The sequence below is a fragment of the Callithrix jacchus genome, chromosome 9 (genome assembly GCF_049354715.1).
Source record: "Callithrix jacchus isolate 240 chromosome 9, calJac240_pri, whole genome shotgun sequence".
In the NCBI taxonomy this organism is placed as follows: domain Eukaryota; kingdom Metazoa; phylum Chordata; class Mammalia; order Primates; family Cebidae; genus Callithrix; species Callithrix jacchus.
In genome coordinates, this window is record NC_133510.1 from 98,322,261 (window position 1) to 98,344,617 (window position 22,357).

At 39.8% G+C, this 22,357-nt stretch overlaps 2 protein-coding genes across 10 annotated transcripts in view; one reads left to right on the forward strand and one right to left on the reverse strand.

Annotated features, from left to right (window-relative positions):
* The window catches only part of FGD6 (FYVE, RhoGEF and PH domain containing 6), a 150,696-nt gene extending 141,319 nt beyond the window's left edge, over positions 1-9,377 (reverse strand). The window contains exons 1-2 of the mRNA XM_002752868.6: positions 9,211-9,377; positions 505-2,932 (exon numbers count right to left, since the gene is read on the reverse strand). Of these exons, the coding sequence (XP_002752914.4) occupies positions 505-2,932; positions 9,211-9,226 (2,444 nt within the window). The 5' untranslated portion in view covers positions 9,227-9,377. The remainder of the gene's footprint in view (positions 1-504; positions 2,933-9,210) is intronic.
* A 369-nt stretch (positions 9,378-9,746) lies between these two features.
* Positions 9,747-22,357, forward strand: part of VEZT (vezatin, adherens junctions transmembrane protein) — a 79,818-nt gene continuing 67,207 nt past the window's right edge. For all 9 annotated transcript variants that reach the window (XM_078337083.1, XM_078337081.1, XM_078337084.1 and 6 more), the window contains exon 1: positions 9,747-9,878. Coding sequence is in view for 4 of the 9 variants with exons in the window: in XM_035257329.3 (XP_035113220.1) it covers positions 9,843-9,878 (36 nt within the window). In the remaining 5 variants the exon portion in view is untranslated. The remainder of the gene's footprint in view (positions 9,879-22,357) is intronic.

Genomic DNA, 22,357 nt, shown 5'->3' on the forward strand with positions numbered 1-22,357 from the left:
TCCACTTGAGGTCAGCAATTAGCCATCAACAGGTAAAATAACCAATCTTCAAAGAGTGGCAACTTCTAAAAATTTGGAAGTTTCACCTGACAAAGGCACCATACGTAAATGCCTGCATTTCAGTAACTTCAGATTTCTTACACCTAGCAAATAAATGTCACTAAATTGGCTAATTTCCTGCCCCATGTTTCCTGCTGTGACTTTTGAGCTTGTGCCTAGAGGCCCAGGACCTCTCTGTTCCATGCCTTTCTTGTAGCACCTACGTTGCCACTGGTTCAAATTCTTTGAATTGGCTACTAAAATAAATTAACTACTTCAGGCATGTATTGCAAATACCCATTCCAACTGTATGCTAAAAGAAGGCTGCACTTGAGAATAATTTAATATACATTTTCTAAACAATTCCCTTACCATGTGTTTTTCACCCATGCATTCCTAACCAACCAGGCTGTTGAAGGTTAATTGCAATAATGCATGCAAAAGTGTCTGTCTGGCACCTGTTACCTGGAATGCTGATGTCTGAGTCCAAGTTGCAGCTGACCATCTGGAGCTTCATAGGGCTCTTCTACCTCATATACATTTGCATCAGTGTCCTCCATGCTGCTGGCATTCTGCCATTCCAACTCTGGAGTTTTCCCTATAGCCATAATAAACGGCAAGTTCTCATACTCTGGTATTTCCTCATAATGGCGTATATTTTCATACTCTGGTGCACAGAGGCTTGTAACAGATTTGCAAGGTGCCTGAGATGATGACTCCCGGGAGAGCATCTGGTCATCCAAAGACTCAGCTCTCAGGCCATTAGCCGCACTGGTCTGGCCTCGAGACTTCTTCCTCTTCTTTTGAGATTCCAGGATATAGTTATCTGTAGAATACGCCTTTGTGGGTTTACTTCTCTTCTCCTCGCCTACCAACAAGCCGTGCCAATCACTTTCAATCCCCTTCTGCTCCCCACCAGAGAGGGGGCCTGTGGTGGTGTCTCCGAGTTGGCTACTTTTGAACCAAAATTTCTGAAAGTCACTCTTCATGAAGCAAATGGACAGTTTCATGTTGAGCAACTTTTTAAAAGAGTTTTTCTTTGTAGAGTCTTTGCAAGGCTTAGTGCACTTTTCCACATCCACGGCAGATAACGATTTTGCTCTGGGCTTGGTTAGGGCTGTTGAAGGCTCACTGTTTGAGGATATGGTGACAGACTTTAAGGATTCTGGGTTCCCTGAAAAGGGTAAAATAGGATGAGGCAATTTCCACACTGGTTTTTCTGAAGCCCGCTTAGGCATATCAAAGGAGGATGACACACCACGGTTTTGGGCACACAAATGCTGAAGGTGATTTCTTTCTAGAACCTTCTCTGAACTTTTTTCTTCAATGGAAGGATAAGAACTTTTTTCCACAAGCTCCTCGGAGGCAGCCTTTTTAAGCACTCCTGTAGCGGGCAAGCTGTGTCTCTGAGGTTTTTTGGGGATAATTCGTAGGGAACTTTCCTCTTTTATAACAGATTCCTTTTGCATTTGAGGGGCAGAAACTCCCAGGTTTCTCCCAGATTGCAACTGTTCATTGCAAGTTAATTTGAGCTGCTTAGGCAGGCTCATAGATAGAGTACTACATCTTATAAAACTGGTCCCTTTGTCCACAGCAAGTGACGTACTAGAACCATCTACAGTTGTGCTATCAGAACTCAAATTAGAGTCTGTATCAAAAGAAGGTACTATTTTTTCAAAGGAAGATGTTTCATGACACATGGCTTTTTGTGAATTCACTAAGTCCTGTGTGTCACTGTTAGATTCCACATTCAATTCACTTCTATTTCCTAGTTTCACTTTATTTACCTGTTCCTGCTTACACAAAACATTCTGATGAAGAACACTGATTTTACTGATTTTCAAACTATTTTCAGTAAGACAGGAAGAGCTACTGTCTGAATTCCCTGGTTCCTCAGTGCTTTCACTAGGAGTATCTACGTACTTTTGGCGTAATAGACGAGCAGTTCGTGTCTTTCTGGGCTTGGGAGTTGGAAATTTGGGGATATATGGTACTAAATGAATTTCTAAGGGACCAAGTTCTTTGACTTCTGATGTCTTACTAACTCCATCTGAAGATATAAAAGTACTCCTTTTCCCATTTTCCAGAGCCCCTAGTTCAGACGACTGAAAGCAATTATTGCTTTTTTCACTATCATCCTGGGAAGTTTCAAAATTTTCAAATTCATCACTAGGAAGCTGTAAGTGGCAACTGTGATGATCAGGAACTTTTTCAAAGCTGGATGGGGAAGGTGACAAATCTGCAAATTCAAGTCTGAATTGTTCGTTTGAATTACAGTCACCATTCATTTCTGGGTTGTCTATGGGCCTGTGCTTCTGTGAGGAAATAAAAGGTGGCATTCGGTGTATTAAGGCATCTTTGAGCTTCTCTTCTATGATGCTTGCCTTTAAAATGACCCCACCATGGTTCTTGGCCTTTTCACCACAGGAATCACATTTACTCCTAGTTTTTATGGTCAAAGACTCATCAATTTTACTGTTTTCTAAATTTTCATTCATTTCCAGGGGCTCTAAAACAAGCTGCTTTACACACACATTCTCTTTATGGCCAAGCTTATGGATACATTCAGAACTGCAGGAACACATTGGTAAAATATAATCGCTGCTCTGATCACCTTCATATTTACAATTTAAAGTGTCAATGCTTTCAGTTAATTCCTGTTTATGCCCTTCCAGGTTCACCATGATTTTCCTTGATGGCGACTGTCCAATGTCTCGAACAGGCGAGCTCTTCAGGACTTTTGGTTTTGGGGCTATTGCTGGTTTCATTTTCCTTGTTGACTGTGGAGTACTAGAAAGCACAATGTCAGGTTTAGGTGCAATAGGAGGTGGAGCTGGCTTATTATTTGCCACAACAAACCTGGGCTTGGGGGCCACTGGTGGCTTCTTAATCTCTAGAAAGGAAAAAAATAATAATTTGATGTCAAAGTAACCAAAGGACAAGATAATACATGATTACATTTGGTAACATTTTTTACTTTTAACAATATGAATTTGCATTTTACTAAGCAGAGTATGTTACATCATATAGTATCAATATTACTCCTGAAAATTATTTAAATTATCCTTCAATTCCATATACAGCTTCGGGTCTATTGTACAGTTTTAAATAAATCCAATACAGTGTTTTTCTCCAACTTTGGAACTCACTACCATATCTTTCATTGACACTAAATGAAGTAACTGACTTCAGTCTGGGACCCATATAGTAGTTCTTCAGTTCATCTGCCAAGTGCTGAGAGTTGAATTTGCCTAAGTTAGATGTGGGATACAACTCTTTAAACTTCTCATATGAACAAGCAGTAGCAGTCTTCTACCTCAAGGATAATATAATAGAGTTGCATAAACGCCTTTTATCAATGATCTGTCTACCTCAATAGAACCCCAAAACAATCTTAAAAAAGGAAGACAGAGATCGGAAAGTTTCCAACTTAAAAACTGAAAATTAATTCTTTGGTATTATTTAAGGCTCAAAATAAAGCTAGTTTTTTTCTGCAAGAGTTATTGATTGGAATTTTCATTATATTCCTTCACGGAGCTGTATTTTTTTAAAAGTCACATCTCTAGGCCCTACCCAAAAGTAAATTAATCTGAGTTTCTGGGGATAGATCCTGAACATCTGTATATCTTTTAAGTTCCATAGGTGATTATGTTGTTTATCCTTCATTAATAACCACTGTTCTGATATATTTAAAAAAATAACCACAATTTCTAGTGTAGTATTTATTCCTAGACATTTAATACCTATTATACATGCTGTATCAGTACAGATCTGCTCCTGTACTATAGGAACCTAGTAAAAGCTTCATACAAAAGACCTATAAAATGAAAAGATAAATAAAGCCTGTATATCTGTAAGTTCCTTTACGTTCTTCCATCTCCACTGTCATGTTATAGACCATATTTACCCAAGGAGATGTGAGATAAAAAATATTTTATCTTTTATGTTTATATTTGTTCCTTTGACAGGATAAAATAAAAACTTAATAAAAACTTAATTTGCTGAAAAAACTTTTCAAAATATCTGCTGCAAAGGACTGCTGGACATTGTTTAATTACTTGAAAATACAGGGGCTCTAATATTTCATTTGGTGATGACTTCCTTTTGAACAAAGGAAATCAGTCATGAACTTGGGAAGCTATTACATGGAACTGAGTTTTTTTCAAAAAGAAAGAGTAGGGTGCTCTACTTCCTTTTACCCACCAAGGAAGAATGCCCTAAATCTCTCCTTCTATGTGTGCGGTAAAAATTATATGATGATACACGTTTTCTCACTCAATTTCTAGGTGTAATGTCATCATCAATTAAAAAAATATTTTCAAAATAATACAAATTCCTATACTACATAATTTCAGTTATCTGTTAGATAAGCATAGTTAGTTTTGTATCAGTTTTTTAGGCAGAAAATAACTGTAAAACCCTTCAAAGCCTAGAGGTGATAAAGCTTGCTGTAAACGTCTATCAAATTAACCCTCCATTTATTAAGTCAAGTCTTAAGAGAAAGGATGAATGCCTTAGGCCTCTTCCCGACTGCCCATCTTACTCAATAAAAACTGACAGACTGTCAAGTTGATTTCATTTCTGTAACCAATCTCAAAACATCCTACCTCTGGGATTTTTAAAAGAATTTTTTTAAATTAGTTTTGGCAGCCTGACACAGTGGCTCATGCCTGTAATCCCAGCACCTTGGGAGGCCAAGATGAGAGGACTGCTTGAGCTCAGGAATTGGAGACCAGCCTGGGCAACACAGTGAGACCTCATCTCTATGAAAAATAAATATTAGCTTTGTAAAATGAAAAGTTCTTGAGGTTGGCTGTACAACGTGAACATACTTAACACCTCTGAACTACATACTTAAAAATGAGTAAGATGGTAAATTTATTTTACATGTCATTTTACCACAGTGGGAAAAAAACTTCATCTCATCAAATTAATCTCTTACTTTCTGAATCTTAGAATCTTGTCAGAAGCTTCAGGGTCATTTAAATATCATTTTTTAAAAATCTCTGGTACCAGTTTTACTCTTTTTAAAAAATGTGTTTTGTATACAAATCTGCTCCCAAGAGATAAAAATTCCTGTTCTAGTGTCATAGAAATTCAATTAACTACATATGAACTGGAGTTGATTCCCAATAAATATAGCAAAGCACTATTACGTATATAAAGCCCTCAATGCATATTCACTGAATTCAATTAATAACCACAAACTTGGGCTTACCACTGTTAGTTAACTGTGTATTGGAGGAAGTCAAAGACATAACTCAGGGAGCTGGCTAACCTAATTGTGGGCCTTGTGCAGACCTGGCTGCCTCACTTTCCTTTCTTATAAATGGGGGAGTCGAACAGGCCTTTAAAGCCAATAGGAATCTGAGAATGATAACTTCTGAGATACTCATCTCAGGAGAACCTTGATGTGCTGTGGTCTTGTTATCCTGCATTGATGTTTTTTCATTGCACCTTTGTCTCTCTTTAGCACAGGACGCAAGCCCCAGAAGGACAAGCACTATGTCTCATTCACTGATGTATTCCAGTGCTAAAAACAGGGCCTGGGAATAATGCCACATACACATACTCGTATTTTTTGTTTGTCTTTTTTCTTTTTTCTTCTGAGACGAAGTCTCTCTCACTTTATCGCCCAGGCTGGAGTGCAAAGGCATGAGCCCAGCTCACCGCAACCTCAGCTTCCCAGGTTCAAGCAGTTCTCCTGCCTCAGCCTCCCAAGTAGCTGGGATTACAGTCGCCTGCCACCATGCCCCGCTATTTTTTGTATTTTCAGTAGAGATGGTGTTTCACCATCTTGGCCAGGCTGGTCTCGAACTCCTGATCTCGTGATCCACCCGCCTCGGCCTCCCAAAGTACTGGGATTACAGGTGTGAGCCACCACGCTAGCAAACATACTTTTAAATATGTCTCCAAAACAGAAAAATTCCTTCTTTAAAAATAATCACATACAAAAAAATTTACATCTATTTTAATGTAGAATAATATTTTGGAAAGTTAGCAGGAATCAACTTCAATAGGATTATTGAATAATTCCTTAATTATTAATAAGAACAAGTGTTCAACTAAGTCATGGTATAGCAATATTTGAAATCTTTCATTATTTTTTTTTTTCATGGCTCTATTTTGGAAGAAACACAACTCAAAAAATAATAAGCAATTATATTATGGTCTGCTCCAATGTCAAACTTGAAATAAGTGCATGATGTTTGGCAACGAATCTAGCACCTTTGGATCTTAATAATGTATCAACAGTCAGACCCAACGCTTCTTAGAGCAAAGCAGCAAATCTTTTATTTACACAGCTGTTTGGCTCCAGGGAAATATAAGGTAAGAAAGTAAAGCACTAGTACCATTTTACTATTACAAACATACTCGTCATCTGTTACACACAGATGGCTGTGGTTCATGTGTACACTCTCTGGCTACTGGACCAGCCAAAATGCAAAGCACAGACAATGAGACAGTGACCTGCACATGTTCAAAAAGACACATCTATAATTCTCTCTTCTTTTTTCTTCTCTTTTTTTTTTCCTGAGATGGAGTGTCACTCTGTCACCAGGTTGGAGTGCAGTGTCGAGGTATCAGCCGACTGTAACCTCCGCCTCCTGGGTTCAAGTGATTCTCCTGCCTCAGCCTCCTGAGTAGCTGGGACTGCAGGCATGTGCCACCAAGCCCAGCTAATTTTTGTATTTTTAGTAGAGATGAGGTTTCACCATGTTGGCCAGGAAGGCCTCAATCTCTTGACCTCATGATCCACCCGCCTTGGCCTCCTAAAGTGCTGGAAACACAAGTGTGAGTCACCACACCCAGCCTTTTTCTTTTTCTTTTTTTTTTTTTTTTTGAGACGGAGTCCTGCTCTGTCACCCAGACTGGAGTGCAGTGGTGCGATCTCCGCTCACCACAACCTCCGCCTCACGGGCTCAAACGATTTTCCTCTCAGTCTCCCGAGTAGCTGGGACTACAGGCGCATGCCACCACACCCAGCTAATTTTTGTATTTTTAGTAGAGCCAGGGTTTTGCCATGTTGGCCAGCTGGTCTCGAACCCCTGACTTGCCCACGTCAGCCTCCCAAAGTGCTAGGATTACAGGCATGAACCACAGTGCCCAGCCTCTCCTTTTTGATATACAGCTTAAAATAATTCTAAAATCTCCACTAAGGGCAGATTCTTTTACAGATGCAGAAGAACAAAGCAAGCTTGTTATATGTATACAGGATACATATAACCTAGATGTTCTACATCATTCCTCTCATTTTCTTAAATTAAATCAACCCTTCCAAATACCACAGATTACACTGAAAAACAAAAATCCCCTTCCCTAACTTCAAATAACCTTCCTACAAAGTTTTAATGAATTTGACTACTGTTCCCAAAAAAAGCACCATAATCAGCTTGTAAGAACTATGTATACATAATTTTATAAGAATGAGTGGAAATAAAACCCCAGTTCTCTTCCATATTCTCCATCTAGACACCAGAAAGAATTATGATAAATCCAACAGATGGATGAGCAAAAAAGTAGTTAATGCTTCTCAGCCAGCCATGCTAAAAACCAACCAACTCAGCTAGGCACAGGAAGTGTCCCACTTTAAACACCACAAAAATCTCTGTGGATTTATTTAATTGTAAAGTTGATAAAATACAAAAATAGCTCGCATTATGTTAGGATAATTCAAATGAAAGAATCATGAACTTCCGTCTGGGCTCTAGAAACTGGGTTTACATAAATGTCAAATTATATGCTTCTGTGCCTGTTCCTTATAAACTGTTAGGACTGGAATTGAAACCAGTACATATAAAATGTGGTTACTTTAAATACATTTGACACCTCCAAAAAGGAAAGAATTAAAACTGGCTCGAAGGATTTTAAAATTTCCATCCACTTTTAATTTAAATCATTTTCTTGAACGAAGGTAAGGCATAGAAATTTAGAATGGAAATAATTTACCTTATGTAAGTATAAAGCCTCCTTTTGGTAAAGAAAAGAGAGTTTATAAAGATATCTCATGTAAGTGCATATAACATCAAAAAGGAAAGACCCACACAACACCTACTTCTTGCTTTCTTTTCCTATTGGCTAACTCCTTGTTTAGTTATTTGTAATCTGATCACAGGTAGCAATGCAACACTACAATATCTCTAGGCTTTAGAAATAAGACAAATCAGAACATTTGAGTGCTGTTTGACAGTTTCAAGTTGCAGGAATTTTAAACAAATGCCAAGAAAAGCAATGAAAATTTAATCGGATACTTAAGTGCTGATTCTAGAAGTAACTTTGAGAGGAAGCTTTAAACTATTTCACTGTAAAATTTCTAATGAAAGCTTGTTTCAACGTGGACAAAAACGTAAAAGAATCCATAACACTCTACTTAATACATAAGTTCTGGTTTAAAAATTAACCTATGTACTTATAAAGTGAATTTAACACCACTTTGGTAATTATTTTGTAAAATATAAGTTGTTCCTTAAGAATGTTCAGAAACACAACGTCTAGAATTGCTGAAAATCCACACAAAGATAGAGGTTTTGTCATTTGGATAAAGGGGAAAGAACTATGGGAGGCAAATAAGGCTTTGTTTACCCTAATCAGGTAGAAACAAACAAACAAAAAATCCTTAATTTGGTGCAGAGGAGGAAAAAAAAATACTATCAACAATCTCAACTCCTCTGCTTCTCAGGTAATAGAGGTAAAACCACCAGGACAGAACAACATCTACACCTCTTTAATCTGGGTAAAGGTTTACCAGCAGGTTGAAAGTGGCTCACTTAATGGCCAAGATGAACACTCTGAGAACACTGCCTTTGCCTAGAATAACTAATTTCTTAACATGGGACTCTATTTTCACACGCAAAGGTGAAGTCCTCGCATTGCTGGAGAGATGAGAGAACGCCCTTTACACAACGCGTTTCACCTGGTGCTGAGCCCCCAGCAGAGTCTCTCTTGGGAGAGACTCTCAGGTCCCGAGAGATCCCGGGTTTCCAACAGCCCCTTTGGGCAGGAAGACACGAGAAATCCCGCAGCGAACCCCATTAGCTCCGCACTTGCAGAGGAGCTCGGCGAAGGTACGGGGCACACAACTCGTCTACCCGGCGGAGAAAGTTGCTCGCGAGCCCAAGCCTAGCAGCGCGCGCCAAACTTTCCAGTGGCAGCGCGAGCGCCGTCACTTACCGGCGGCAGAAGTCATGATTCCCGGGTGCGACTCGCTTCCCCGCTCGCGCCCCTCAATCCATGTTCCCCTTTCAGTCCATTGTTCCCACAGTTCGAGCAGAAGAGAAAAGCCCCCGCAGCGCCCACATTCCCTCCCGCCGCCCAGTGGCGCAGCCTGCGCGCCGCACAAAGGATGCGGCAGGCTTCAGGGACCCTGAGGCGCTCCCGGGCGCGAGCCGCCGGGGGCGGGCGGGCGGGCGAGCACGAGCGCCGCCCAGCCGAGCTACAGGCGGAAGGCCAGACGCGGGCACGAGCAGTGCTCTCCGCGGCTCCGCTGGCGCGTGCCCTATTCGAACTCCAAAAATCAGCCTTGCTCGGGGCGCCCCCTGCTAGTCGCAGCCGTAAAAGGCAGACAAAAGCCCTGGCCTCCTCCAATTGGAGGGCTCGCGCTTCAGCTCGCTCCTGCCTCTCCCACTCACACGCTCACTGTCTGCTCCAATAAGCGAACTCAAAAAGGGGGCGTGAACGGCGAGGCATGTTGGGAATTGTAGTTTTCTAGACCCACGGGTCGGGCAGAAGCTGGAGCATCCGTGCCGCCTGTTCTCCCGCCTTCATTTCCCATCGTGCTGAGGCGGGTGGCATGGCGGAGAAGGATGACACCGGAGTTTGACGAAGAGGTGGTTTTTGAGGTAAGGGAAAAATGGCGGTGGGTGTGGATTGCCTTTGTTTGAGAAGGTTGAGACGGAAAGCGAGGAGGCAAGGCGTTCCCGGAGCGAAGGATTGGATGACGTGCTCCCGTTGGCCCCGACCACCGAACCCCAGCGATTTTGGGGCCTAGTGCCCACCATCGCCTGACAGGTGTAGCCTGAGGCGCCCTGGCCGTGGCCGGCCTCTATCTCAGGCCAGCCCAGAATTCCCAGACGGTGCCGGGTTACCAGGCCCAGGCTGGAGCCGTGTCTCTTCCTACCCTGGAATGGATGCGCCTCGGGGGTACTGCGCCCGGCTGGGGCGGGGCCGAATCGTGCGTTTTAGATACAACTTAGCCTCCTCCTTTTCCATCCACGATTTTTTTGGGGTCAGTATCCAGAAGTGCTTCAGGTCACTGTTCACCGTCAAGGTGTGGCCCTCGGAATTAAGGCAGCAGGTGCCGGTTTTCTAACACGGTTTAAAGTCTATATGGGGGACCTACCGTGGATGGTTAGGGCCGGGGCAACTCAGCATCTAGATTCGATTCTTTTGTCCTTTGCTGTTGCGCTAGGTGTAGCCGGTTCTTCTGACTCGAGACTCTAGATGTGAATGCTTTTGTGTGGGACTATTTTAAGACGTTCTCTGCCATCTTGAATGAAAAAAATCGGGCGAGTGTTTCTGCCATTTTTCTATCAGACACACAGGTCAAAACTCACACCCCTGTACATACATGTATTGCATATGTATGCTTTACTTTCATTCATCCAACTAGATTTTAAGAAAATTTAAAAATGAGGTGTCTCGTCCCATACAGTTAGAAAGCGGGGCACAGACAGGACACAATGTTAAATGTTGAAATATATACAAACTGTCATTGAAGGATTAATTTCTGCTCTTGCGGCCACCCAGAGGCTACACCCAGTACTCAATATCCGAAGTGAATCTATGAATTGGATTAGAAAAACCGACAGGAGAAAATACATTACGGGGAAATAGAACTGAGTATGCCAAGCTTAGGAAATGTGAAAGTACCTGGTGTGCATTTTTAGGGGCGGGGTGTGGAGGAGGGTGGCCGTGTAAAGTGGCTTGATGTGGCGAAAATGTAGAAGCAGTGGAAAATGTGGCCATTTTACCGAAACGAAGATTCTAGATATGTGGCATTCATTAGGGAAGACAAGGGCCTGAATTTTGGAAACGAGAAAATAAGTAATGGAACAATGGCTTGGACAGACATTTCTAAGCTAAAATCGAGGCAATGTTTATAGATTAAATGTGGTTGTTGAAGGAGAGAGAAATAGATTTCTAGAGTAAGCGTAACTAATGGACGTATTTTTTTTTAACCCATTATTTTTTATTTCTGGATATAATAGTAATATATGCTTAAGAAACATTTTATTGTAGAAAATAAGCCCCCAAATTAAAATCATCCATTATCCCAACACCCAAAGATGGCCACTATTAACAGTATGGTTTGCGTTCTTATAGACTTTATTTCTATGCAGATGTGTTTATGTGTGTGTAATTTTTTTAGCCTCTATATTAAGACACAATGTTTGTGTGACTTTTTTTAACACAAAAGGTATACCACATAGAATTTTGTGTATATTTTTCACTTGACTTTATCATGAATGTTTTCCCATTCATCATTCTTTGAAAACAGTAATATTATACTATCCTCTCATGTATATCTTATTATAACCTTTACTTTTTTCAAAATACCATTGTAGTCAACACTGATACGTGTTTCTTTAACTCTAACTCCGATTTTCCTCAGAATAGTTTGTAGAAGTAGAACTAGTGCGTCAAAGAACATGAACCATTAAGACTTATGCAGAAAGGTTATACCAATTCAGGTTTCCATTAAGAATAAGAGTATTGGTTTCACCAAATCCTCAGCAACAGCCTTAACAGCTTTCTTTAATCTTTGCTAATTTGATAGGTGAAAATAACATTCTATTGTTTTAATTTACATTTTGTTCATTTATACATTAGCCATTTTTATTTCTTTGCTTGAACATTTCTCTTCATGTGTTGCCTGTTTTCTTCTTAGATGCCAGCTTTTGAAAAATTGACTTGCATGGGTTTTTCATATATTATAAAGCCTTTGTCATGCCTGTAGAAAAATTTCCAGTTTGTTGTTTATTTGCTTTTTGTTATACACACTTTTTATTGCAGTACAGTTTGCATAAGGACTGGGCACAGATCACAAGTGTACATACCTTTATATTTTCACATGTTGAGCACACCCATGTAACCAGCACCCAGATCAAGAAACAGGACAGGCAGGGCATGATGGCTCACACCTGTAATCTTAGTACTTAGGGAGGCTGAGGCATATGGATCCCTTGAACCCAGGAGTTTGAGACCAGCCTGGACAATATGGTGATATCCTATCTCTACAAAAAATACAAAAATTAGCTGGGCGTGGTAGCAAGCACATGCCTGTAGTCCCAGCTACTCCGGAGGCTTAGGTGGGAGAATCGCTTGAGTCTGGGGAGGTAAAGGCTGCAGTGAGCCATTATCGCACCGCTGCACTCTAGCCTCAATGACAGAGCCAGGCCCTGCCCTTAAAAAATGAAAAAAGAAACAACATCACCAGCATACCAGATGCTCCCTCCTGGACCTTTGCCGTCACTACTCCTTACCATAAAATGACCACTATTTAGGCATAATAACCTAGATTAATTTTGTCTATTTTTATTGTTTAGATACTGTGAATTTCCATGTATTGCTCTCTTATTTCTGATTTTTTTTCTCTCTGCTTTATTTATGAGATCCGTCCATATTGTTACATGACAATTTTTATTTCTGTATAGTATTCCATGTGAATATATGATCATTTTTAACTTTATTCTTCTATTGATGGTTATTGAGTAGTTCCCAATTTTAAAGTAGTGCTATTGTGAACCTTTTTGTATGTGTTTGGTTAAACATATTTCTGGTGGATATATCTGTAGGAATGGAATTGCTGGGTCATAGGAAATACATAGATATTTCCATAGATATTGCCAAACTTTATTCCAAAGTGGTTATACCAATTTATACTCCAGCCAGGGATGTGTGAGAGGTCCCATTGCCCCACATCCTCACCAACACTTGCTAATTTGAGTCTTTTTTCTTTTTATCATTTTAGTGGTTATATTCTGGTATCTCCTTGAGGTTTTAATTTGTATTTCCTTGATAAAGAAGTTAAGATTTTTAATGTGTTAATTGGCCAATTGTATATCCACTTTGTGAAGCCATGTCAAATTTCTTGCATATTTTTCTACTGGGTTGTCTCTTTTTCTTACTGATTTGAAGGAATTCTTTACATATACTGGATACAAGTCCTTTGCTAGATATGCAGTTGGCCCTCCTTAGCTGAGTTTCCACAGCTGCAGATTCACCAACTGTGGCTCACACCTGTAATCCCAGCTGAGCCAGGTGGATCACTTGAGGCCAGGAGTTCGAGACTAGCCTGGCCAACATGTCAAAACCCCATCTCTACTAAAAAAAGTAAAAACTAGCCAGGAGTGGTGGCGTGCACCTGTAGTCCCAGCTACTCCAGAGGCTGAGGCATGAGAATCGCTTGAATCGGGGAGGCAGAGGTTGCTTTGGGTGGCAGAATGAGATTCCATTTAAAAAAAAAAAAAAAAAAAAAAAAGTAAATACTCAGGCTCAGCAAGGTGGTTCATGCCTATAATCCCAGCACTTTGGGAGGCCAAGGTGGGAGTATTGCTTGAAGCCAGGAGTTTGAGAACAACCTGGTCAACATTAGTGAGACCCTGCATATTAAAAAAAAAAAAATTAACCAGGAGTGGTGATGCATGCCTGTAATGCCAGCTACTCCAGAGACTGAGGCAGAAGATTGTTTGAGCCCAGGAATTTGAGGTTGCAGTGAGCTATGATTAAACCACTGTATTCCAGCCTGGGTGACAGAGTGAGACCGTATCTCTAAATAAATGAATACTCAAAAATATTCAAAAAATGATACAAATAAAAAACTATACAGGATAACAAGTATTTACATAGTGTTCACATTATATTAGGTATTACAAATAATCTAAAGATGATTTAAAGTATGTGGGAGAATATGTGTATGTTATACACAAATACTATGCCATTTTATATAAGGGACTTGAGCATCCATGGATTGGGTATTTGCCCTAGACCTGTGACCAATTCTCCGTGAATACAGAGACAACTGTATATACCTCATATATCTTATCTTTGGCTGTATGTGGCCTCTATACTCTCTTAATTGTGTCCTTCAATGAACAGAAGCTCTTTATTATAATTCTTTAAAAGCTTTATTTGACCTTTTCACATTTAGATCTGTCATCCATCTGCTACTGATTTTTGTATGGTAACAAGTGAAGATCAACATTTTTTTTTTTTCCATATGGATGTCCGGTTGACCTGGCACCATTTACTGCATCATTTTTTTCCCCACCGAACTGTAGTGTTGCCTTTGTCATAAATCAGGGTACCTTTTATATGTGGCTCTCTTTCTAGACCCTTTCTTCTTTGCCATTGATCATTTTGTCTCTTCTTGTGTTAATATCACATTATTTTAATTACTATAATTTAAAAAATGGGTTTTACTATCTGATAGCATAAGACGCTTCAGCTGTATTTTTCTCCAAGATTACCTTTGGATATTCTTGGACCATTATATTTTCATATAAGTTTTAGAATCAGCCTGTCAGTTTTAGTTCAAAACAAAACAAAACAAAAAAACTACTGAGACTTTGATTGAAATAGCTTTAAAGCTATAAATTAATTTGGGGAAACTTAACATCTTTACAATATTGAATCTTCCAATCTGTGAACATTTATTGCTTGCCTTCTACATGAGTCAGGCAGCTTCGCATCTCGTTCTGCGCTCTAGGCCTGATTTTACAAAATGAGAATTATCTACTTCTTCAGAATATAGCTAAATTGGCCTTACCTGGGGAAAAGAATGTTGTCTATCAGTTCAATTTCTTCTACGGTTATTGCTCAGTTACAATTTTCTATTTCGGTAACTTTTTTATTTGGAAAGGCAGTGTAATATAGTTAAAGATATGGGCTCTGAAGCTGGACAGCCTAAGAAATCCTAAGTCAGCTATTTTAGTTAATGTGACTTTGAGCAGGTTACTTAACTTGTCTGAGCTTCAGTTTTCTCCATATTAAATAGAAATAACGTCTCTATCTCATAAGGTAGTTTTGAGTATTACATGGTTTAATATAAGTGAATTACTTAGATGAGTACCTGACACATTGTAAACACTCAGTAAATGTTACCTTTTATTAAATTTTTCCAGCAAATTGCTTTTTATCTACGTTTTCAAAATTATTGATATATTCTTAGTAGTCTTTTAATTTTTAGTTTCATTTATAGCACAAATTAGATCTTATTGTTGCTGTTTTTCTTTTTGTTTTTTGTAGATGTGCTGGAGTATCTGCTTACCAGATAGATTTTTCTTCTTTTTGAAACAGAGTTTCACTCTTGTCGCCCAGGCTGGAGTGCAATGGCATGATCTTGGCTCGCTGCAACCTCCCCTCCCGGGTTCAAGCAATTCTCCCGATTCAGCCTCCCAAGTAGCTGGAATTACAGGCACCCATCACCATACCTAGCTAATTTTTGTATTTTTAGTAGAGATGAGTTTTCACCATGTTGGCTGAGCTGGTCTTGAACTCCTGACCTCAGGTGATTTGTTAACTTGTATAAGTTCCATTTTTACCTCCACCTCCCAAAGTGCTGGGATTACAGCATGAGCCACTGTGCCTGGCCCCAGATAGATAGACTTTTCAAAGAACTAGTTGCTGGTTTTGTTTGATCAGTTCTATTGAATTTGTTTGTGGTTTTAATTTTTTTTTTAATTTCTACTTTTATCTATTTCCATTCATTTATTTGTGTTTGTTTTGCTGGGTTTTTTTTTTCCTGTTTTCTTTAGCTTCTTGAGTTAAAAACCTAAATGCCCCAAATAACTTGTAAGGCTATAAATTTCCCTGAGTACTGCTTCAGTTGTATCATATAAGTTTTGAAATGTAGTTTGTCTCACAGTTGTGTAAGTTCCATTTTTAGTTCTTAATTAATACCCAAGTGTATAGTTGAAGGATTGATGTTATTGGTGATTATTTTTTCTCCATGTGTCCCTCAGACCCATGATTCCACCCTGATCATCATAGACTGGATCCACCTGTTTTCCCTTGTACTCTGGGTTCCATTTAGGTTCAGCCAGTGGGAAGGATCTGCAGATCAGAGGATGGAGGAAAGGGTGCCAGAGAGGTTTAGGTGTTTGTTGTCTGAATTCTTTCCCTGTAGGACTACCATTTGTTAGTGATTGCATTTCTGTATCTAAAGCCACAACTTTTTTTTCTTTTTTGAGGCAGGGTCTTGTTCTGTTGCCTAGGCTGGAATGCAGTGTTACCATCATAACTCACTGCAGCCTCCAACTCCTGGCTCAGGTGATCCTCCCACCTCAGCCTCCTTAGTAGCTGAGACTACAGGCATGTGCCACCACATCCAGCTAAATTGTTACTCTTGTTGGGGGATTCTTCTCGGGAAAGGCCTGGGGCAGCCATTGGGCTTTACCACCTATAAGAACTGTAACCCCCTCCTCTACTATTACCACTTTCATTCAACTTAGATCTCAGGCCACTGACTGAGAAAGGCCTTCTTTTGCAGAAATAAAAGTTTATTGGCACAATGTTTTCTTGCCATCTACCACTTGATTACTCGGCCGGTGGAACATATTACAGGTTTTGCTATGTCAGCCCTACTTCTAGATACTAAGTACTGTGTCAGCTATGCATCCTAATGCACAGCTACTGGTTTTTGGCAACAGGACTGGTTTCATGGAAGACAGGTTTGCCACGGATGGGGGATGGTTTCAGGATGAAACTGTTCCGCCTCAGATCATCAGGTATTAGATTCTCATAAGGAGCACGCAACCTAGATCCCTCACACAGTTCACAATAGGGTTTCTGCTCCTATAAGAATCTAATCTGCCACTGATCTAACAGGAGGCGAGCTCAGATAGTAATGCTCACTCATCCACAGGCCCACCTGCCTGCCGGTGGTGGGCTGTGTTCCTAAGAGGCCAGGGACCCGTACCAGTGCTGTGTGGTCCTGGTTCCTAACAGGCTGTAGACCAGTACCACTGAAGAAAACAGAAACTTGTCTATGTACCATAACCACAAAAAAATTTAACAGAGGGAATTAGTGATTAGGTTATCGCTGGAAGGCTTATAGTATCAAGCTCTATCAAAGTTGCTGTGTGCATGAAGGCAAGAACACGTGATAATGATTATAGTTACAATCCAGGAATTAGAAGCCATCACCACATCTGCCCCTCAGTAACCTAACAAAGTGATACATTGGTATTGGAACTTGAAGTCTCTCTATTGTTTCTACCACAACTGCAGCTGTGTTACCAAGAACCTGGAGAGTCAATATTAGAATACTGTTATAGAAACGTTTTGCCTCCACAGCTTTGTTTCATAGCCAAAAAAGAGAAAGAGAAGGAGGGAGGGAAGAGAAGGAATGAGAGAACAAATGGACAAGCGAAAGAACAAGGCCAGGAGTGGGAGGATTACTTGAGGCCAGCAGTTTCAGACAAGCCTGGGCAACATAGTGAGACCTTGTTTCTACAAAATATAATTTTAAAGAATTAGCTGGGCATGGTGGCATGTACCTGTAGCCCTGACTACTCAGGAGGCTGAGGCAGGAGGATTGCTTAAACCTAGGAGTTCAAGGCTGTAATGAGCTATGATGAGGCCACCTCACTCTGCCTTGGTGACAGTTTGAGACCTTGCCTTTACTTAAAAACAAACAAACAAACAAATGAAACAAAAGCCAAAGGCACAAGAAGTGGATTTCTGCTTCTTTTCCACCTTCCAAATCTCTCATGCAGTACACCTGCTTGGGGAAAATCTAATTTATATCTAGAAGCCTAGCTGCCAGATAATTTGGGAAATTTCAGATGTAGCTTTCCTGCCTCTGTAATACAAGAGATACACTGGAGAAGGATTATAGAATACAGACTAAACAAGCAAGTTTACCATATCGATATATCATAGAGCCTAACATCACTTCCCATAAAATAATTTAACCGTGATTTTTTCATTATATTTTTTTGTAATACTGTTATTTTAATGATCTTCAGAGTCAGAAATCAGACTCATTTGTGTCTTGAGATTTACCTAAATCATGCAGATTTTTGCTGAGTATCCTAACGACATCCCTTTCCTTAAAACTCTTTGAGGTATCTTGTTTTAATTTCTATTTCTTGGATTATTTGTAAATTTTACCATATTCTCTTATATTTTGAGTCATTTGTATTTCTCCTTCCAGTGGTCACATGGAGTCCTCTTAGTCTGAGAAGAGTAAATGTGCACTGAAAGATGATATAAGAGAAGGACTAAGCAAGGGAGGAAAGGAAGAGTGATGTGCCCAGGTCCAATTCCCATTTCTACTAGAATCTGACCACCTTCATTTTATCAGAGCTAGATTCCCTATAGACTTTCAAGGTTAATTCTATTATATTTGAGCCTGACTCCTCCTTCTATAAGACCATTTATTTAAATCAAAATCTTCTACCATCATTCTTCTCTAAGATGCTGAATTGAGGATAGTATAACCTCAGTCTTGGACCTCTTAGGCTGAAAGCAGCAGAACAAAGTTTAGAAAATGATGGATACTACGTCTAACATGAATATTAGCAAAATAAATGTGAAATACCAAGATTGTTGTTTTACTCTGTTATTGTCATCATTCATTAGTGTTTTGAGAGTAAGAATTCTCCAGTTACCTTAGAAAGGTGGTGAAGTTCTGATGTTGCTTGCGGAGCTGTGTTTTAGACAGATTCTTAATCTGTCGCCAGGCTGGCCTCCAATGGAATGATCACTGCTCACTGCAGCCTTGACTTCCCAGACTCAAGTAATTACCCCATCTCAGCCTCCCAAGTAGCTGGGACTACAGGCATGTGCCATCACACCCGACTAATTTTTTTTTTTGAGATGCAGTTTCGCTTTTGTCACCCAGACTATAGTGCAGTGGCATGATCTCAGGTCACAGCAACCTCCACCTCCCAAGTTACAAGCAATTCTCCTGCCTCATCCTCCTGAGTAGCTGGGATTATAGGCATACACCACCACTACCTGGCTAATTTTTGTATTTTAGTAGAGATGGGTTTTCACCATTTGGGCTAGGCTGGTCTTGAACTCCTAACCTCGGGTGATCCTCTCACCTCAGCCTCCAAAAGTACTGGGATTACAGGTGTGAGCCACCATGCCCAGCCACTTTTTTGTATTTTTTTGCAGAGAGTGGGTTTTGACATGTTGCCCAGGCTCAAGTGATCCTCCTGCCTTGGCCTCCCAAAGTTCTGGGATTACAGACATGAATGGCAGCACCTGGCCTTAACTTTTAATTACAGAAACTTCAGGTCATTTATTCTGTCTTAAACCCTGCTATTCCTAGAGTGCCTGGAAATAAGACTTTTAAAATCTGAAAAGTCTGAAAGACTAATTTTTATATCTCTTTGCATCATTTGAAGTACATTTAAACCATTCTTTTGTAACTTTCTTCTAATAGGGACAATGTTGTATTCAAGGGATCTTTTACTCAAATCTCTTGCCTTGATAACCTTATTCTCTGAGTGAACTCTTTACTGTTTTTGGTGTTGGTTTAAATTCATTCTTCTTTTTTGTTTGTTCCTAGCTAAGAAAGATAATTTTTGCCCATTTTGTCACGATTTCTCCTATGTCTTTTATACTTCTGTGTAAATTATTAAATGTTAACCCATTGTTGGAAGTATGTTCAGCTTTTGCTTTTTTCCCCGTAGCACCTAATCAGTTAAATGAAAGGAAATGACTCACAAAACCTTTCACATTTAAAAGAAAGTTTTAAAAAATTTCTCTCTTCCTCGAGAGATTCCCCTTTCTTTTTATTTTTAAAAGTTATTATACATCTCTGAGGAACATCAGTTTGTCAAACATAAAGCCCTAAAGTTGTATTATGTAAAATAATTGAATTCCAAGTAGTAGCTGAGATTAAAACCATATCAAAATTCATGCTACCGCTATCTATAATAGAAGGAGTACTTATTAATAGTGTTATTAAATCACAACTCTATTGACATCAAAGATTGACCATTAAGACCAAGTCTAGCCAGATGTGGTTATTCACACTTGTAATCCCAACAATTTAGGAGGCTGCGATTAGAAGATCACCTGAGCTCAGGAGTTCAAGACAAGCCCGGGCATCATAGTGAGACCCCATATCTACAGAAAATTTAAAAATTGGCTGGTGCCATGTACCTGCAGTCCCAGCTGCTTGGGGGATGGAGGTGGGAGGATTGCTTGAGCCCAGGAGGTTGAGGCTGCAGTGAGCTGTGTTTGCAGCATTCCACTCTAGTCTGGGCAATGAGGTAAGACCCTGTCTCAAAACAAAGACAAAAACAAAACACCAACTCCAGTTTATAACCAAGATATGCAAGAAGAAGAAATTACATATTTAATATGATTTTATAAAAATTATTCTTGGGGACCAAGTTTGCTTTTTTTTCTGCTTATGTTGTGTGATTTCTTCTGTTTTGGCTTCTTCACAGATCCTTGGGGCTCCAGTTTAGTTTTAGATTTTTTTGTCTTGTACATCTAAACATTCAAGAAGAGTAGGAAGTTTGTCTCTCTTTTATGTATTTTTAATTACGTTTATTAAAATGTAAGTCCCTTTGTCTCAAGCTATGAAACATGCTGTGCCTACATTATTTTTTGTAGTTACCTTGGTATTTTATATACAGCTATATTAAAGGTTTTCATTTTTTTAAAAGCATTGTGGAAAGAGGACTAGATTAGGAGTCAAGAGACTGACTGACATAAATTAGCAATGAAATTCTGAATAAATCACTTAATTTCTCTAGAGCTTTTGTTTCCCAGGATCATCCTTTATACCATATTATCCTTTGGTATGAAATTTTTCTTAAATCCATTCTAGGGGATTTGCAAACTATCTAGTAGGTTGAGTAAATGAGAGTAGGCCCTTAGAGGCTTTCATTAATTAAGAAATACAGGAAGAGAATCTACTTATTTCCAGTATCTTTTCATATTAGAAATCCTGACTCAATTTTAGTTTTCCCTGATTCTGTACTAGGTGTTCTCTGAGTTCCTAGAAGCAAATCATGCCTTAAGATTTTAGAGAAAAGGCCCAAAGCTCAGTGTACTCAACAGGGGCACAGTGTTAGAAAGTGTTAGCGAGTATATTAACTTGGGCCTGGCATGGTGGCTCACACCCGTAATCCCAGCACTTTGGGAGGCCAAGGCAGGCGGGTCACCTGAGGTCAGGAGTTCGAGACCAGCCTGGCCAACATGGTGAAACCCCATTTCTACTAAAAGTGTAAAAATTAGCTGGGTATAATGACGGGCACCTGTAATCCCAGCTACTCTGAGGCTGAGGTAAGAGAATTGCTTGAACCCAGGAGACAGAGGTTTCAGTGAGCTGAGATTGTGCCACTGCATTCTAGCCTGGGCGACAGAGCGAGACTGTCTCAAAGCAAAAAAAAAGGGTACTAACTTCATTGCCTCTGGATTTTTTGAGTATTGCTCAAAAAATTGCTCAAGTATCCATTGAGACTTCCTGTTGTTATTGTTCCCACTACAGCAAATCAGTGTCCCCATTACTTTTTATTTGAAATAATATATTTGAGAACGTCCTTTATTTTAAAATCTGCATTATAATTTATGTAGTTGACAGTGTATAGCCTCCTGTATCTTATTGTTGAGGTTTTTGCTGATTAATCCACAACTTTTAACCTTGTATCTCATTAAGACCTTTATTAAAATTGATTTTTTTTTTTATGAGATGGAATCTCTGTCACCCAGGCTGGAGTGCAGTGGCATCATGATCTCAGCTCCCTGCAACTTCTGCTGCCCATGTTCAAGCGATTCTCCTGCCTCAACCTCCCAAGCAGCTGGGGCCACAGGTGTAGCACCATGCCCGGTTATTTATTTATTTATTTTTTTTTTTGTATTTTTAATAGAGATGGGGTTTTACCATGTTGGCCAGGCTGGTCTCAAACTCTTAACCTCAGGTAATCTGCCCACCTCGGCCTCCCTAAGTGCTGAGATTACAGGCGTAAGCCACCATGCTCCGCCTGGATTTTCGACTTCTGTATATATCTTGCCCTGTCCTTGCAGACTCTTTCCTTCTTTTTCTTTTCCTTTTTTCTTTGAGACAGTCTCACTCTGTCATCCAGGCTGGAGTATAGTGGCGCAATCATAGCTCACTGCTGTCTTGAACTCACAGGCTCAAGCTATCTCCCCTGTCACCTCATCCTACGTGAGCCATTGTGTCCAGTTATCTCTCCTTTTTTTTTTTTTTTTAATTTTGGGATAAGAAGCAAAAGACATGAAGTTTCGTGTTATCTCATAATGTCCAAACATTATATTAAAGTTTATTGCATACTCTCCTCACATCCAACATTTTGACAATTGTGTTTGATCTTCTGGCCTTTGTTTT